This window comes from Hirundo rustica, chromosome 2 (assembly GCF_015227805.2).
Source record: "Hirundo rustica isolate bHirRus1 chromosome 2, bHirRus1.pri.v3, whole genome shotgun sequence".
NCBI classification, from domain to species: domain Eukaryota; kingdom Metazoa; phylum Chordata; class Aves; order Passeriformes; family Hirundinidae; genus Hirundo; species Hirundo rustica.
In genome coordinates, this window is record NC_053451.1 from 99,009,567 (window position 1) to 99,028,259 (window position 18,693).

The 18,693-nt window shown below is 37.6% G+C and overlaps 1 protein-coding gene across 1 annotated transcript in view; it reads left to right on the forward strand.

The window, feature by feature from the left end:
• The window catches only part of WWC3 (WWC family member 3), a 98,548-nt gene that overhangs the window by 53,592 nt on the left and 26,263 nt on the right, over positions 1–18,693 (forward strand). Inside the window, exons 7-9 of the mRNA XM_040055602.2 lie at positions 5,113–5,262; positions 7,271–7,344; positions 16,201–16,443. Of these exons, the coding sequence (XP_039911536.2) occupies positions 5,113–5,262; positions 7,271–7,344; positions 16,201–16,443 (467 nt within the window). The remainder of the gene's footprint in view (positions 1–5,112; positions 5,263–7,270; positions 7,345–16,200; positions 16,444–18,693) is intronic.

An 18,693-nucleotide genomic window follows, 5' to 3' on the forward strand; every position in this document is an offset into this window, starting at 1 on the left:
ACAAATATGATCTGATGGACCACAAATCCTGGTTCAAGTAGACAGAACACTGAAGTCACTATGAAAAGTTTCTGTCTTGGCAACTTTTAACATATTTGTTATTTTCGGCTGGCCAAGTTTTAAAGTGATTCTCAGTCTTCCACATGCCTGGCTAGAAAGAACTGATTAGAAAGGCAGTTCTTCATGGTTGCAATAACACACATTTAGGAAACTAACTGGTAATACAAGGACTTACATATGAGATCTTGGAGCAGTTTAACTACTGGCCTTGTTTTTACTTCCCCAGTGTATTTTCCTTACATTTTCAGTCCTCAGTGGCAGTAAATCCAGCTGTAAACATTGAGATGCTTAGAAAATCAGATTTGGCAAACCAGCACGGGCTTGCATTTTCTTTAAGTAGTGTTGTGGGAGTTAGAACTCTAGGATCAAGGACTGGGCAGCGCTGGCAGGACCAGAATGTAGAGTTTGCAAAAGACAGAAGCAAAAATGGGAAGCGTTTCATCCTTCTTCATGGCTTTGTGTGATATACATGAAATACGAGTCTAGGAAGTATATTTTTTTAATTAATGACAATCTTTTGTGATGGAATCCAATAATAGAACATTGGACTATATGTAGTCCAGGAGAAGGTAGAAAACAATTGTTCCACACAAGTGTAGCATACAAAACATTGCTTCATGTTTTGTTACAATGGCTGTACAGAATTAAATGCCATCGTTTACAAGGTGTACAGTTGTAAAAATTGTATATTTTGCCAACTTACTATGCTCTGCAAAAATATCCAGCTCTCTTTTTAAATTTTGACCAAAAAAAAAAAAACTTTTGGTGTCATCGAAGTGCTATGCCTTTTAATAACTATTTGAAGATTATTGTAATGGATTTAGTTAGCAAATAAGTACGAGTCTATTTTAAATATCTTCCTAATGAGTTCAGAATTCAATTTTTATTTTCCTATTAATATTGGAAATGTATTGTCTTTGAAAACACTACACTTTAAAGCCATTGTTGTTCAGACAAACTTTCTTAGGAAATATTTTTAATTTTGAAATTTGTTAATAGAGGAGTTAGAAGTATAGTGTAAAAAGTATGGGATTTTATTTCAGAGAAAGGAAATACACCATTTCTTACTACTTTTTAATTTAAATCTGGCCAGTGTAAGCAAAAGAACTAAACATAGTAGAAATGACTCAGTCTTGTGTAGGTGCTTGGAAAATTGTAGCTGTAGTAGAAGTATGATAATTGGTTTAGTTGTGTGGGAGAGGGTGGTCGCATTTAAACTGAATGCTGTGATTACAAATAAAGCAAAATATGCAGTGCTACTGCTCTAAAAAAAGTGGGCAGACCTCTTATATAAGGTTAAATAATAAAGGTGTGTGGTTAGGTTCCTGAGAGCAGTGTGTTTATCTCTCCTCCCCTATCTCTTTCATAACTTTGTTTCTGTTCAGTGTACATATGCTTTTAAAATGTTGTTGACCTTGGAGAGCACTAGACTTTGGTTTTTGTGAGGTTTTTATTTCTTCTTTTTTCTTTTCTTTTTGTTACCAGTTAAATTGGCTAACTAGGTTAGATAGGAAGTGCGCTGAAATTGTGCAGAAATGCAAATCAGCTGGCAACAGATAATGGTGAAATGACAGTGCTCATTTCGCTCTTTTTTGGGTAAGTCTGGGCTGGTGTGCCTAAAACTTCACATTAACACTAGTTGTTTTTGGCAGTTTCTGTGGGATTGCCATAAACAATCCTTAAACTCAAGATGAAAGATGGATTCCTCTGTAGCTGGGAAGGAAATTACTCCTACTGTTTATAATGACAATTATAAATTGTTTCTCTCTAAAAATGTGCTAACTCAGGTCATAATTTTCCATGTTAGGGTTACTGGTGCCTGTTTTCACTCATCCAACTAGAAGGAATGCATTTATGTTTGCCCTAGGGCATAGTCATCTGTGCATGTAGATGTAAGTTAAGGTGGTGCTGCTTGGTGATTGCCACCTATCAAATGCTTTCTCATTTTTACGTAGGGGCCAGGATTCAGCAACTGTGCCTGGATAGGAAGCGTGGCCAGCAGCCAAGCAGTCCTTCATTACTTGCCAGGGAGAATGCTAGAGGGCATCAGGAGCATACTAGGAGTTCATAAAGCAGCTGAAATACAGGCAAAAGTTCAGGTTTAAGTTCTGGCATCAGGATCTGTGGTATTGCACATACTGGTAACATAATATGTATTAGCCAAAGAAGGCAGATGGAACATAACTTATTAGGAGAAACCTCAGGCTTTCTGAATCCTGAGTTTTTGTTGATGCAACTGGCTATGCTTTACTGGGAAGAGGCCATGATCTGAAGTTATTTCCATGTTGCAAACCCATTAGGGATCCCTCTTGATCCTCCATACAGCAAGTCTTGATAGGACTGGATGATTTCCAGTGAGTTATGAAGAAGAAAATTAGACAGGAGTCTACAGTTTTCATAAAGTAAAAGTAGGTTTTTTTCCCCTTGTTGTGGAGCGGTTCCTTTTGCAACAAGTCACAAGGATAAAGGGACACTAGCTAGGGATCTCTTGGTAACGTAACTTGAAATTGAATTTGGCGTTTCAGGGCTGAGAAGAAAATACGTTGTTTGTTTTTGATACTAAAACGGCTCAGTTCACTTGGTAGGTGGCAGAATTTGCTGTTTTGGTGGAACCAAGACAAGTTAAGCTTCTGGGGGAAAGTGGTGGTAACCTTGTCCCAGTGCTAGCATGTCTGTCATTGCTCTGCACTGTCTTCTCTCCTGTCCAGTGCTGCTTGTGAAATCTCAGTCCCTCTCAGATCTGTAGAGAGCAGGCAGAGACTTGAAGGGGGAGCAGCACAAGCTGTCTGATACGTGCTGTGTGCCTGTGTCTCTCCTTGTTGGAGTCCAGGGCATTCCTTTGGCTGCCCTGGAGGGTCAGAGACCTGGACAGGGGGGTCTGGGACCCTGGCCCAGAGCTCAGAGGGACACTGACTTTGATCTCAGTCCATGGGAGAGGCTTCTAACACTGAGAGATGAATTACAGGCCACAAGAGTGTGAAAAATAGTAGTTTAGCTTATCGCAGGGTGAAAAACCAGTAAATTTAGGGTTCTAGCATTGAAGTGAATGGGGGCAAGATGGAGGATTTGAGGCGTTGTCTCCTGCTTCTTCTTTCTTCTTCCCTCACTCCATTTCAGCAGTGATGGTGGCACAAAGTAGTTTAAGAAGATTAGGTCAAAGCAGAGGTGACCTGTTTAGTATAAGTGATAGACTTTGGCAAGTAATGATACATAAAGAATACGTAGCAATTAGTATAAAAGATAACGACAGCCCAGTTCGGGAGGAGTCGGGAGTCAGAGTCGGAGCCTGAGCAGCTGCAAACATCCTTCATGGGGCACTGAGAAAATTGTAAGATAAGAGCAATAAACGAAGTATGCAACCTTGAAAATTCAGAACCTGAAGACTCCGTCTCTTTCTTCCGGTTGGCACAGAGCTTTGCAGAGAGCAAAAAGACTCTAAAACCACCTGAATGTCGGGGAAAGCCCATGACATCTGGCGTCCCTGGGTGGGCTTTCCTTGATAGGAAAGAAACAGTGTGTGACTTGAGGGGCTGGCAGGGAGGAAGACAGGCCCCACTCATGTGGCTGGGGAGCCCACTCGGTCACTCATCCTCTACCAGGCTGGGTGTTCTCCCTCTTTTTCATCTCTAGGGGAGGCTGGCCTGAGGGAGGGTCTGGTATATGGAGAGCAAAGGGATGGACCATGGATGATGGAAAAGGAGGCCATCAGAAGAAGCTGCTTTTTCTGGCTAGTTTCAGGCCTGCTACAGTTCCATAATCCTGGATGTTTCCTGGGCTCTGAAACCAGACACCTTCATCTTCAGCATGGCCTTGCTCTTCCTGTCAGCAGCAAAGTTGGTGTTACAGATGCTTATTTCTGGACTCTACTAATTGTATTTGGTGTAAGAAAAAGCAGCATTGCTGTGTTATCATTTTTAAACTACACTTTGAAGACTGAGAAGTCTTCTGATAGTTGGATATGGACAGTAACCTTGGCTTGTTGCAAATCACCGGTAGTCAGAGCCACTGAAATTCCTGAGAATCAGTCTTTTCCCAATTCAGTGCTTCAGGGTTGGCCCTGATTCTGTAGTTCAGACACTAGAGTAAGCAGTTTTAGGAAGTTTTTAATGTGTATTTTTAGAACCAATTTTTTTGATTGTTTTATGATTTATAAATTACTACATATCTTCAAATTTCTGATTTTTTTTTTGCCACATTTTTAGATTGTCCTTTATCCTGTGGGAAGAGGACAGAATATTTTTAATTTTTGTTTGATGTGTAATGCTTAGGAAATCTGTCATAAATGACAACCAGCAGTGATTTTGTTACTAATACTACATTATCTGTAATTTTTGAACAAGAGAGAATGCACAATGAAAAAAATAAAAGCAATATTAACTATTTTGTCCTTTTAAAGGCTTTTTAAGGGCCTGTCAACCAAGCTTATATTGTCAAAAAAGTTATTTTTATTTTTTTGTGTGATTCTGTTGTATTCCCCTTTCCCCTCAAAGACTGGTGTTTCTGCTTTACTCTGACAAGCTTGTGTCACTGTCTAGACATTTCAGTGATGTCTCTTGCTTAACCTAAAGCGTAAAATATCTCCTAACTATGTGAACACTGGGTAAGGGAGCACAGGGATGATATCAGCTGTCATAAAAGTGCTATCAATACAAGGTATTCATCAAGTTGGATGAGATAACAGTAGTGACTTAGGAATGTAACCTGTGCAGAAGATGGCAAAAGGGCAGGTGAATCACATTTGTCTTCCCTATCAGCTAACGTGAAGTTGACAGCTGCTAGATTTAAAGAGCTGCAAGAAGATAAAACATTCATAGATCTAAAACAAACAGTGAAACAATATGAAGTCTGTTTACTGTTATATGCATCTTTTAAAAGGAGAGGTTTATTTCTAAGCAGACCTTCTGCAGACTAGTAACACAACAATGAATTTTACTTTTGTAAATAGCACTGTATAGGCAAGCTACCAGTCTTTTAAAACAATTTTAAAATTTGTTTTAAAAGTATTATGGAAACAATTTTTTCTAATATTTTTAAATATGTCTTCTCCTTTAGAGCCTGGCCAAATTAACAGATGGATTCAGGAATAGCTGTTGTATTGCAGATTCCCTGCAGGATCTCCAGCACAATTCTAGTTCACTCAGTGACTCCTGTTTACCTCAACAGCACTGCGATGCTTGTTCTCAGACTGACATCACTGGAGAGGTATGTGAGTGTTCCTATGTGAAACATTTGCTGTAGAAAATTAGCTACTTTTGAACTACAGTGATACAGTTATTTGCTCTTTTAATTTAAGAGGTGTTGACTGGAGCAGAAGGAAAAATCCAAAGCGATACTGGCGTTGAGGGAGTTTAATTGCTTGTTTCCACTGTGTGCAAGCTGTGGGCTTGGTGGTTCTCCTGCCTGAGCATGGCAGAGGGATGCAGAGGCATTTTCATGGGCAGTGACAGGTAAAATCAGCTCCTGGACACAGCCAGCCCAGCAGAGCGCTTCTTGCGTTACCACTTTGGTGACTGCAGGTTCACCTTGGAGTAACAGCTCTCGCTTAGGTGTCCATGGACCTCTTCATATTCCTAGGTCTGAATTACTGATACTTATAATGCTGCAGGAAGGAAGGATATTCTTTAACTTCAGGAAGTTGCAGTAGAGACATGATTTTGCATGAGATGTTGACATTGTGGCAGTAGTGATAGTTGTGTATTATTTTAATTTTATTTTTTACATCTTGGTTTTATCATGCTCGTATTCGTTGTTCATAGACATTGGAGGTGTGTAGTAGATCTCTGCTCCTTTCCTCTAAGACAAGGAAAGTATTTGTTGTTCTCAAAGTATTTCACTTAATCAACAAAACTTCCAATGTAGTCCGTTACACCTTTGTGCTCAAATATGCCTTTAAATATGATATTTGAGAAGAACATATGGCATTCCTTGGAAATGGTTCTATCTGAATGAAATTGTGTACTCCAAATAATAGTAAAAATTCAGCTTCCACCAGTACTATGGCAACCCAGTTGTCAATGAGTAATAAAACATAGGTGTCTGTGGATGACTGACACCAAAGCAAGAAGGCAACTTGTTTGCAGTTTGTTAGTTTGGTAGTTTAGATGTTACTTTACATTTAGTAAAAAAATCATCTCATTGTTGACTTTATCATCCCATTTCTCATCGATTACAATCTTCCTTACTGCTGGCTAGTTGTCAGACCGTCTCCAGAGGGTCCTTACAGAACAGGAAATCTTGTTTTTGAGAAGATAGACTCTTCAAGAATCTGAGAAAACTGAGCTAAAGCTAGGCTGTCTTTCAGGGTATTAGGCATATGGTGCCTTTGGGGTGTCATTTTTCAGATGGGATTGTTAAATTCTGAAGCAAATTACCAGAAGGAACACAGGAGCATTTTTCCCATTCGCGGTACACAATCCAAGATAAGTACACTGTGGAAATGATGTGTATGAGGTATAGGCTTTTTATAAGGGAAACAAAAATACATAATTATCTGAAACTTTTCACAGAGCTATTGTTAGTGCTGTGTGAGTAGAAAAGAGGTGGAGTTTTTCTCCATGGGGTGATGAAGACAGAAAAAGCAGCAGCTAGAGAACTCCAGAGGTGCAGCAATGCACTTGTATAGGAGCTTAGGTTTTAACTCTTAGACAATACACAAATATCTGAGGAGGGGAGTGCTAATGCTGTAAAACAGAAATTGCTGTAGAAACACTATGCAGTAGGAGTTGCAACAGAAATGCACATTCCACAACTGCTTCAAGGATCAAGTGGTTTTTTGTACTAATGTTGTAAGTGCTGGATAATACATCACAGTACAGGGAATGTAATCTGAATTGCTTCTAATAAAGGTATTCAAGAAATAGCAAATATCAAGTAGCAAAATATTTCAGTTTAAACACTCTTTGTCTTTTAGACTTGGATAAAGTTGAAAAGTTTTGACCATTTATCAGTGATTCAATTTTCTTAACCCTTGATTTCCAGGTTAATAATTTATTGAAAGGGCTTATTTATCTTCTCTGCTTTTAGCAATAAATTAGTTATGCATTTCTAAGGCATAAAATTGATTTTTTGTTATGTTATTACTTAACATAGAGGTTTCTTTAGTGAGTCCGGTAAGGAAGACTAATTTATCCCTTTCTTTATTGTGATGAGAGTGTTTTTAACTTGTTTCTTCCTTTCGTTTTGCTCCTGTCCTTGCTCTTCACTCTGCAAGTTTGGCTTTGATGACAAAACAAGACTTGTAGACAAAGTAAGGCTGAACTGGCAATATGAAGAGGCCAAGAAAAGGTAATTAAAGATAAATCTATTTGGTTTCATACATACTTTTATGCTTAAAATTTTCAAAGTAGAACTGGAACCAGCCTCCTAGCTGAAATGTCTTTGGGAAGACTGATTTGCTCTCTATTAAGTAGTTCGCAGATAATGAAAGTTTAGGTAAATATATGACTTTGTCATAAGATTATTATACTTGTTTGCAGAGATAAAGCTAAATGTCAGCCCTGTTCTATACTTGTATAAACACAAAATTGCAGTGGTTCAATTAAACTGGTTTACATTTTTTTCACCCTCTTTCTCAAACCTAGATATAAACGATCTTTAAACTTATACTTATCAGCCTGGTCTGTCAGGATACACAAAGCTTTGCATACCTGTATCTTAAGTTCAGTGTACTGAAGCCATGAAGAAGAAAGCATGCAGAACTTCACGTGAGATAAATGAAGATGTTCAGAGCTTAACAAAAGGGTACATAAAAATAAATGTTGAAATTGGGAAAAAAGTCTGCTAAAAATGATAAAAAGTATTGCTTGAAATCGATTGATTCTTCCCTAAGTCCTTCAGTCTAAATGCTTACTGTAAATATTTCTGTTGTAGAGCCCGGTTTTGCAGTGGTTTTTTATGGGTTTATATTTTCTTAAATATTTTAGCAGGTCCTCATTGAACCACATTGTTTTCAGACTATTTGCATCATATTCAGACAATAGTGTGGGTACAGATGATTACTTGAACTCAGTAAATTAATGCACTTATGATTATTTTGATTTGTGCTGATAGAATATTCTCTTACTGAATTTGACTGACACTTAAAAGATTCAATAGAGCAACCTTTAAAACCCATAGTTTTAAAATTTGTATAAATATTTGATTTCTTTTTTTTTTCAATGTGTTCTATTCAAACAGGTTTTTACATCTCTCAGAACAAGAGTTAGAAAAAGAAGTTCAGTTCCTTTGCCTTTTTATTTCATATCATGGTGACTTTTGCTTTGGGGCAATCTGTAATGCTGTCACGTGTCTTGGCAGGAATTAAAAGTTTATAGGCAGTACACCATTTTGTTGTTCTTGGAAAATTTACCCACATTTGGACACAATACAGGCTTCAAAAAACTAAGTTGGTACAAGCAAGTTAGATAAACACAGCTAAATCTTCAGGATTTGTAACTTGAATGGAAGTCTGCCTTGTACATACTGCATGTAAATACCAGTGACTATTACCTAATAAAGGTTAAATAATTGGGGGGAAAAAGGAACGAAACAAAAATGTGTCAGTGTCCTGTTTGCTCACAGGCTAACTTAACACTCCAGTGATAATTCAGCAACTTACAGTTGCTGAAAGAAGAATTATAGAATTTAATTTTATACTGTTCAGTTTAATGGAGCCATTGATGCTGTAAAGATTGTATTAAAATGCTTTTAGTTCAGCTTTCTGACATGGCTTTGTGTTTTTTAAAACAATTCACTTTTTTGTTTATTACAGAGAAAAGATGGACTGGTGTTTTTTTGGAGGGGGTGAAGAGGTGTTGAGTTTTTATGGGTTAAGGGTTTTTTTTTTTTTTTTTTTTTTTTTTTTTTTTAAGTAGCAAAGCATTTCTCAGCTGGAAATGCCGAACATTTGTTTCTGCATGGAATGTAGTATTTCTGAACATCAGAAATGAGCTGGTGTTTGATCTTAATTAAGTGTAGAAAGTCTGGGTAACTAACCTTCCAACTAGAGAATGGTGATTGCAGTAAGAGTAGTTTTGCTTTCCCAGATAGCAGCTCTGACAATGGTCTGTTATTTAGCAAAAGCATGTTAGTTGCTTTAAAAGAGTGGCCTTATTCTGCCCAGTGTGTTGTACGGAAGTAATCAGCTTTCAGCTTTTGAGTGGAACTGCACAAAGCTCATTGCCCCTACCAGTTATCTCTGTGGTTGCATTCTTCATTTATCATGCATTCCTTCCCCTTAGCTTGCTGGCATTTCTGTAGGGCTTTTGTCTCTACTAAATATCTTTGTGTTCGTTCTCTCTTGGCTGGTGAAATATCTACTGTTACTGCACAGTGTGGGTGACGGAATGTGCTGCGATGGATTAAATCTACAAAGTAGAAAATCAAAACGCTACAGTATGTCACAACTGTAAGGCAGTATATTGTGACTGCTTGCTTGTTAAGAGGCTGTGGAAACATACAGCAAATAAGTACTGAAAGGAAAGCAGGAAAATAGCCCCATAAACTGAAAGAGTGTTGCATTTTAGTTGCTCTTGTGAATCCAGCCATATATAAGCAGAATATTTGCCAGATGTTGTAAAAGTCTTTAAAAATTAAAATATGTTCTCTGTATATGGAGCCTAAGCAAGGATATGCAGTGCTGGGATTTTTGAATGAACTGTCTTGAGGAATTTAGGAGATGAAATCCAGTGATTGAAGAAGAGTTGGCTTGCACTCCCAAAATATCCCTCCTCCCTTATAAAGGATAGTTTGATTTTAAGTCCTTCTTCAAAAATCTCTCTGACTGCTGAATGGTTTGGCCTTTGCATAAATTAAGACATTCACATGGCTTTTTTCCCCCCATCACTTTCCCACTGGAAGGAAGTTGGATGGTTTGCAATTTAATTTTTCCCATGGGTATTTCAGATGTTGTGCACTGTGAGTTCTGACTTTTCCAGCACTCTGGGGAAGAGATCCTCTCTCTGGTCTCTGATCCAGGCTCTTGGAGGAGTTTTGTAAATTCTACTTTTTAACTCGCCAGTCATGCTGAAAGGAGGCTCAATCGCTTTTCTTCTGCTCCGTACTCTTCCCCCTCCCCCATTATTTCTAAATAAACTGTACCTTATTTCCATGAAATTTCTCCTCTCAGATCTGCCAGTGTGGCCCTCCAGAGAAACAGGGGGGAGGGAGGACGGTCTTTTTGAACAGACAGCCCCAAGCTGCCTGGGTAAATACTGTTTTTAGTTTCAGTTGCTATTTCAGTGGGACCACCTCTCGTGAAAGGATTTGCACACTGGAAAGTGTACCCCTCAAGCACTTTCCTGAATATACTGCTTCATAGCACAAGAAATCAAAAGCAAATTGTTTTTCTTTGATAACTCTTAAGTTGTGCAGTTCAGTAGAATGACGACATGCAGTATATTCGTAAATGTTTGTGAAATGTCATTGCTGCAGTGCCTCATATCCAGTGAAGTGTGTTAATTAGTAGATGAAAAATAATCCCTCCAATAAGAAGCAACAAAGTTTTAGCTGTGGGTTTTGGTTGGTTTTTTTTGTTTTTTATTTTTTTTTTTAAATAGTCCAGTCTGATGGTAGCTAACTTTAATGAACTAACACATTCAAACATCTTCAACCAGCTTACCTAGTTTGGGTAGTACTTATTTGTATCTTGTTTAAATTTGTATTCAAAGATATTATTTTTCCATTCATTTTATAGAGACATACAGTGCATGTCAAGAGATTTATTTTAGCCTTGAAAAAAACCTCTTCTTCAGAGATGCTTAATATTTCTATATTTGTCTTTAAGGACGTTACTTCTTTCTGTTCAGTACAGTTTGTTGCAAACTTGTCTCATTTCCAAAATTAAATTTCAGTTGGGCCTTTAAAATCACTAGCATAAGCAGAAGTGTGTCAGTGCAATTTGTGCTTATAGTGACAAAGTACATGTTGATTGGATATTGATAGCAACATTCCAGTACTAATACAATAACATAGTCAAGTATTTTCCTTCTAAAATTTATCTTGCATAGGCAGGTTTCAAGGTTTAATTACCTAATCTCTAGTAAAATTCCATGGATTTGTATGCTTTATTCTGCTGAACTAATCTGAAAATCTGATTTAAGGATGAAGTAATTTGTTTGCTATCACATAAGTACCTGGCTTAGACAAACCTAAACCTCCCAATATTGGTTTTTAAACATAAAATATTTTCGTTGGGTCATAAAGGGAGCTTAGACATGCTTTTGAACTTCTTTAAAGTTTTGTACTATTTCACCTGTGCATTTGGAAAAACTTGCTTTGAGCAGATTTTTGCAATTTTCCTAAAACCTGCAAAACGCCAGTGGACTCTAATGGTTTCATGAGTTTCTTAAGCCAGTTGAAGACCTTGTTGTTATTGAATGAGTTGGGATGTCAGGAAGGCTGGGTATTCTACAGAGGGTACTCGTGTTGTCTGCCAAAGCCACAGTGGCACACACTTGCAGGAACAGCCAAAATAGGCACAGTGGAGAAATTCAGTGAGCATTTGGCTGAGTTCCCCAGCTTCTTATTCTTTCCATTTCTTTCTTCGCCTTTCTCTAGTGTTCCCCTCTTTGGATATAAATCATAATCCACACTCAAGAGGGTCAGTAAATACCAGAAATTACCAAATCCTTACGCTCTTCATTATGTGTCCTCAGTCCCACAGCCGCCTCCTTCGGGTATTGCATGTCGGAGATACTCCCTGTTACCTGAAGTGTCAGTTGGGTCCAATTATAAGCCTAGGGAAAAGAGTAAGCAGGGTTAATTTATATCTGATATTACATAAATATCTGATCTTAGCCACTGTTCTCTTTCAAATTGGAACTGGAATAATTTCTTTATTTTGTCCCCACTGGCCTTCTCATACCACAGGTAACAAAGGCCTCAGTTCTAGAGTGGCATGGTATGTCAGCCAAAAGCCTAGGCATTTAACTGTAGAGGAGTAGGAGTATTGTTTGGTTTCCTTTTTTTCTCCTTGTAAAATTCAAACCGTGTTAAGTTTGAAGAACGTGTGCCAGCTGTAGGATACCCATAATTTGTCCATTTTATGAGCATGAGTTAATACCTTTGAATTGGTTCAGAGTATTTCCCTCCCCGGGACATCTGTCCTGTTCATAGTCTGAGTAAGAATTTGACATGGGGTGAATTGTAATTGTAAATCACTCATCTGACAATAAGTGATTTTTACTCACTTCTTATGCTCTAATAAATATCCTCTTGAGCTCAGCAATATAACTTCATTAGTGCTGGATTCATATATCAGCCTTGAAAGTGATTTTCTGGCAATTAACAAAATCTTTAAGGTTCCTCAGGTATTTTCATTGACAGAAGGATTGCCCTGTTTTGTCAGGGAGAGAGGGAGCTGTGTAGAGCTATAATGATTCAGACATGCTACTAAATTTAATTAAATTATGTCTAATTAAATTTTGAAAATACATGCCTATTTTTTCCTGTGATGTAGTTTGTATAGTAAACTACTGACTCTACTGATCTCATGCTGTGTCTGCATTATCTTGAGTGAGACATGATTCTAGATACTTTGGTATGGCCATTTCAGGGCAAGTGTGCCATTTCAAGTCAGTGTTTGCTCAGGATCATCATCAGGTTAAACCTTTGTCATCCCATCTGTGCCCCTCCCTTAACAGGAACTGTCATGTTCATCTCCATGTGAAATTTTTAAATACTGAATGAAGCAGCAAGTTGGCCTGCCTACCTAGGGTCATTTGATACCACCTACTCCAGTGAGGAATGCAAGCTCCTCAGCACTTGTTATGCAAGGATGGGAATGGGCAAAATGCCTGGAATGTTGATGGCTTAAAATTAACAGTTTATTCCACATGAATATGTTAAATTGCTGGATTGGTAGGGACCTCAGTATCTGACATTAAGCCAGATAAAAGCACTCTTTTGCAGTGACTACAGTTAAAAAATAGTATCTTAAATATACTCATTAGGAAGGAAAAATGTATTTGAAAACAGAGGTTTCATAAAGGATCTTAATTTTTTTTTTTCCATTTTAGGTTGCAATCTATGTGAATCTGTGGATGTGGATGTTTTAAGGCAGGTTAATATATGCACCGAGTTTGACAACAGCCATTTTCTTCCAACACAGCAGCAGTGAGAATGGCTGGTGTAGTACGGATGTAATCTGGCATAGGCAAGCAGAGTGAAATGGCTTATTTATGTATTTGTTGTGATTGGAAGGAAAGTTTGTGTTTGAGGAGACAGATTGCAGTTACAGAACATACTTAAGAGGACTTTTTTACTAAGTTCTGAGTATAACTAAATGTGACTACTCAGATTTTTTTCGTAATTTTGAGTGAATGAGACCATAAAAGCCTTAAGGATGTCTTCTAGCTAAGGAGATAAATATTAAAAAGTTTGTCACTGGTAGCTTCTTGGAACAACTTACCATTCAGAGGGGTTCCCCAGTGGAAAGCAAGCAACAAAATTGCCCCGAAACTTGCACTCATGTGCAGGAAATAGAGGTTGCAGAAAACAGGCTTATTGGCACTTCAACAGATTCCTGCATTATGTAGTATTTTGTGCCTGCTTTTTCTTTGTATAAAGGGAAAACTGTAGAAACAGTTTAAGAGCGTTGGGGGAATCAAAGTAAATACCTAATCAGATTTTGGAACTCTTCAGTGATATAAACCTTGTCCACAGCAGTACTTTTCCCCCTTTAATAACAGTATAATTAAGTTATTGTATGAGAACTTCCTACTTTCAAAGCATCACCATAACAGAAACTGAAGGGAAAAAACAAACTTTAAACTGGAATGTCATATACAAAGGGAGTTACGTGCTCTCAGCAAGCTCAAGAGTCTAAATTAAAACCTTCTGTATTTAGTGAAGGTGGTGTTTTACTCCAAAGGCAAGTGGAATCACTGATTTACTAGCATTGAAAGAGGGGGATCTCTTCCCTGATCATACTTCTCTCTTCCTTGTTTCCTTGCCTCCATTAGTGTTCATTTGCGCTCGTGGTCTGCTTCTTAACCAGCTCACCCTGCAACGTAAAATAACTAGCAAAACAATTGAGAGTGTTGAAATGAAGGAAGGGGTCAGTCCTTCAGCCGTCTTATGAAGAAACACAGAGACTTCAGCTGAATCTCATCTTTTGTCCACAAGCTGTGTAAAAGCTTATGAACACAATCAGTCCAGGCTCATCTGATTCACACTCGCTTGCCAAGCTGTGATAACTCAATTGTACCGGAATTCTGTGATTCTGTTGAAAGGATCTTGAGTCCCTCTTTGTTTCATTTGGCTCTGAACACCTGAAAATCAAGCTGTATGTGTTTCAGGAGTGTTTACTGAATCTTTAACAGCAGAGCAGCCTGGGTAGGGGAGAGAAGGGATCCTGGCCCTGACATTTGGTCAGTGGGGCGAGGTGTTCTTCAGGAAGCTGCATCTGGAATCCATGCACAATAGCTGAAGCGTGAACTGTGTAGACTGTGTATTGATCCACAGTGGTGCTTTCAGTAGCAATTGGCAGGAAGTTGGTTATTAATGCAATGAGGAGGAAGTGATAGTGAAGGGCTTGGTAAAGTATTCTGCTTTAGACAAAAATGTGACATAATACCCAATTTCTTTACTTGCTGAAATGAAATCTAAGGTGTGGGGGGGGGAAATGGCAGTGAAATTCTTACTCTTATATGGATGCAGTCACTGCAAAATTACTTATATTGGTAGTTTATTTCCTTCCCCTGGTAATAAGATGGCCAAATACTTCCCAGATGTCAGTAGGAGATAAACCTTATTGCATGAAGTTTTGTTTTCAGATGGGGGAGATATTGCCTTTGTCATGTCTATGCATTTCTTTTATTTATAATCATGTTATCAAACTGTGAATCTTTGGCTTGTGTGTTATGTGCCTTTACCTTGCTTTTTTGTTATTAATTTTCTTTCTTACCAGATATTTTTTAAAAAGATTATTTTAATGAAACCAGTGAACTACATCCCACTTTTATGGCCAGCTTGAAAGTGCCTTTACTTAGTTAGTTAGTTAGTTAGTTAAAGGGTAGTAATCTTCTAGAGGAACTGATCTTTGTTTGAATGCTAACATTTCAAAGTGAAGATGAAGCTGATGTGTAAACTGCAGAAGTGTTGTACCGTTCTTGAGTTTCAAATGTTCAAAAATCAGAAGGCTACCATTTTCTCTTACTTACCACTAATTTTAACTGCTACATTCTAAGTTGTCTAAATTTTCATTGCAAGACAAACATAAATATCTAGCAATAAGTGTTCTCCCTCTTATGCCTAAAGAAGCATTTGTGAAATGTCAGGCTTTAGTGTTCTTGGTAATATTAATAAGAGTTCAAAATTTGTTTTTAAAAGAACATTTCTTTAAAATGTCAGCTGTGGAATTATTCTTAAAACTGTTGTTTCATGTAATGGTACAGCATATTGTGATAAAAGATGCTAATTTTAACTATAAAGCATACTACAGAAAAAAAAAAAAACAAGTTAGCTTATTTAATTGCATCTTTTTGTGATAGAGTCATCTAAAGCCAGTTGTATTTTGTGACCAGTAAATCTTTTTTCCAGACTGATGTTTTTGTTTTAATGGCAGCTTTAAAAATTTGTTGTCATTTAGGGTAGCCTAGTATTTTTGGCCCATTGAAACATTCCTTTATGAGGTGGGACACGATTGTATGCACCTGTTGTCACTAGTTAAGTGTCTCACCTTCAGCTTCTTCAAATTCTTACTGCACTTTTGAATTCCCAATTTAAGATCTGATTGTCAAAGAATGAGGAGTGAAAAAAACGTTCAGCTTCATCAGCTGTACAGGCAGTAAACTCGAGCTCTAAAATATTAATTGATTTATTACAAAATGAGAAAGCTGTGAAGACAGATGTTGTCCATACAGTAGGTAAAAGCACTGTAGTTCTCGCACATCTGCACATGTAGGAACACTTGCAGTTGTTTACCGTTTTAAAAATACGCAAAACAATTTTTAAAAAACCTAAAACCAATCAAGCAAACAAAACCCTCCAAAAACAAATCTACCCCAAAACCCAGAAACCAGTAATCCTCCCAGACTCCTCTAATTTTTCTTGGTTTGATATTTAGGAGAAAAAAATCACGAGCATCAACAGGCTTCATGTTTTGATATTTTTCCTCTTGTCTTTTTCTGCATTTTGAAATATATTTATCCTCTTTTAAAGAGTTTCAAATATACAGCAGCAGCTGGCCTTGCTGGATAATGAATCCTGGCCAGGAATGGCTGAAGCGGACAGGGACCGTCTTCAGCTCATTAAAGAGAAGGAAGCTCTTCTTCAGGAGCTGCAGCTCATCAGTCAGCAGAGGCGATCCCCAGAAGACATTGCACGTTTGGAGGAAGAAAAAAGACGCTTGGAGGATGAAATTCAGCGAGCTCGAGCAACGTCTGCTCATGGGGCCACCGAAAGGTTTGGGAACTTGAATTGTTTTCTTCTCTGTCATGAGCTCTATGTAGGTAGCTTCAAAAGGAAGAGTAGGGAATTTCATTGTGTTTGAGGAAAAAATAAGTTACTAGAGAAATGTAGTTTCAGAAAAGGAGAAGACTGCTTCTGTCACTAGTTAATTCTGCCTTGAACTTTTCTGAAGCAGAGTTGCAGGGTTGTCGACTAGTTAGCTTTCATTCATCTAAAAATTCTGAATAGGAAGAAGAAATCTGAATAGAATCTTGAAAGATGCTTGGAAAAGGTCTGAGTGATATTGTCTGATAATAGAGACTTGAATAACAGTACCTGGATAGTGAAAGATTTTTCTGTTCTTGGCAGTGGAGTAGAAGTCATCTCTAAAAGCATCAGAACAAAGATCCTTTGCTATATTTAGTTTCTACCTTATAACAGGAAAGTTAAATGGTTATGGTTTTGCTGCCTTTTATATACAATATTTCCTTTTCATTTGCAATCTCAGCAGTGGGAACACATCCCAATTCTGACATTTAGAGAACATAGTAAGCAAACTTAAAAATCGAGTTATACATAAAATAAATAACCCAGAAACATATTAATGGAAACACAGTGTTTATTTCAAAGTTGCCTAGTTTTTCCTGCAGCCAGAGAAAAGGACAAAACCTCTTAATCTCTTTTTACCATAGACTGCTTCCAGAGAAAGCAAGAAACTACTTGTTCTTACTTCTCAAAAATAGTTGTAAAACCTCAGCTTTGACACTTCAGGAAAACCTACAAGAACCCTCTTTAATGTGATCTGTGTAAAGGTTAATATTTACACAATTAAGACACCTTAAAAATACTTGAAAGCGCTCTCCACATACAGATTTTGACAACTTCAGTTTCACTGAAAATGCTTCACACAGTAAATTCAGGCAATAAATAGAAAATTCACAGCCAGCCTGCAGGTCAGTGTAATATATTTTGCAATTTTTACCATATCGTTACATTGCCTTTCCAGCTTAAACTGACAGAAAAGGGAGTTCACTTTACTCTGTCATGTAGTAAGTTTTATTTGTTATTTTTGGGCTCTCATGTTAGGTAGTGCATACTGTGTTGGCAAGAAGGTCAAGCTATTTTTCCATGGAGTTCATGCTGTGGAAACCAGCATTCCACTGTGGTACTTGATATTTCAAATACTAGCAGAAAGTTGAACAGAAGTTAGAATAATACTGATGAGCACTCTATTTTTGTAAAACAAATTGGAGGAAAGCTTAACCATTAGTAGCAGTGATTTTTTTGTTTGTTTTAGACTCAAAATAACTAAAAATATTCCTAATTCTGCTTTTGTATTTCCACTTTGTTCTAATTGTGAAATACAAAGGTGTTTCTTAAATAATTAACACTTCTTTTCTGTTACTGAGTTTTAAAGGCACTGAGTTATGTGCAGATCAAAAAGAACTTAAAATCTGAATGACAAAGGTGGGGGTTACATTGCTTTTTGGTTTTTTTTATGATGTTGTTTTTGTTAAGATTGGATGACAGCCTTAGTTGGAGGCATTTCTTACCTTTCAGCACAGGTACCAACCCTGCAGCATTGATCACTGTGGAGTGTAGGTACCTAAATTTTGGGGTTTTTTACAGTAGATGGTGTGAGTATCTCTGCTTTCCCTTGCAGGCTTTTTTAACTTATTGATTAAGTTTCTTGTGTCTATTTGTACTTTTTTTTGGTTCCTGCATGCAGTGCCTATGTGGTGTAAGTTTGTAGCTGAGCTGCAGCCTTCCTTTTTAACCTGGCCTGGGGTGCACAAAGGCAGGAGAAAAGCCTGAGAGCTGCTGTTTTATCCAGGAGAACTCCCTTTCTGTTGATTTTTAAGTCCTCTTCATTAATATGTTGAATTCTAACTGCTGTCTTTGCAGCTGAGAAAGGTCTGAGGCAGTCTAATAACTTTGATCTGCTTTCTCTAAACTGCCTGTCAGAGTCCCAGAGTTTCCGGCTGCCTTGTGATGTAGGGCTGGAGCTGTAACTTCTCTGCACATACAAAATGTGCAACACAAACCAGAATACTACCCTGATATTATCTTGAAGTTTAATGGTTGGACTTCGAAAAACAAAACATCAGGAATATAATTCTGGATCCAGAAAAAGAGTAGATGGTAGATAAAATCTATTCTTTGAAATAATATCAGAATACTGAATTTAAGATGTCTTACAGGTGTATGAGATTAACGGCATTAAAATTACATTCCATTTGTGTTGTGGCAGTAGTATTCAGCATT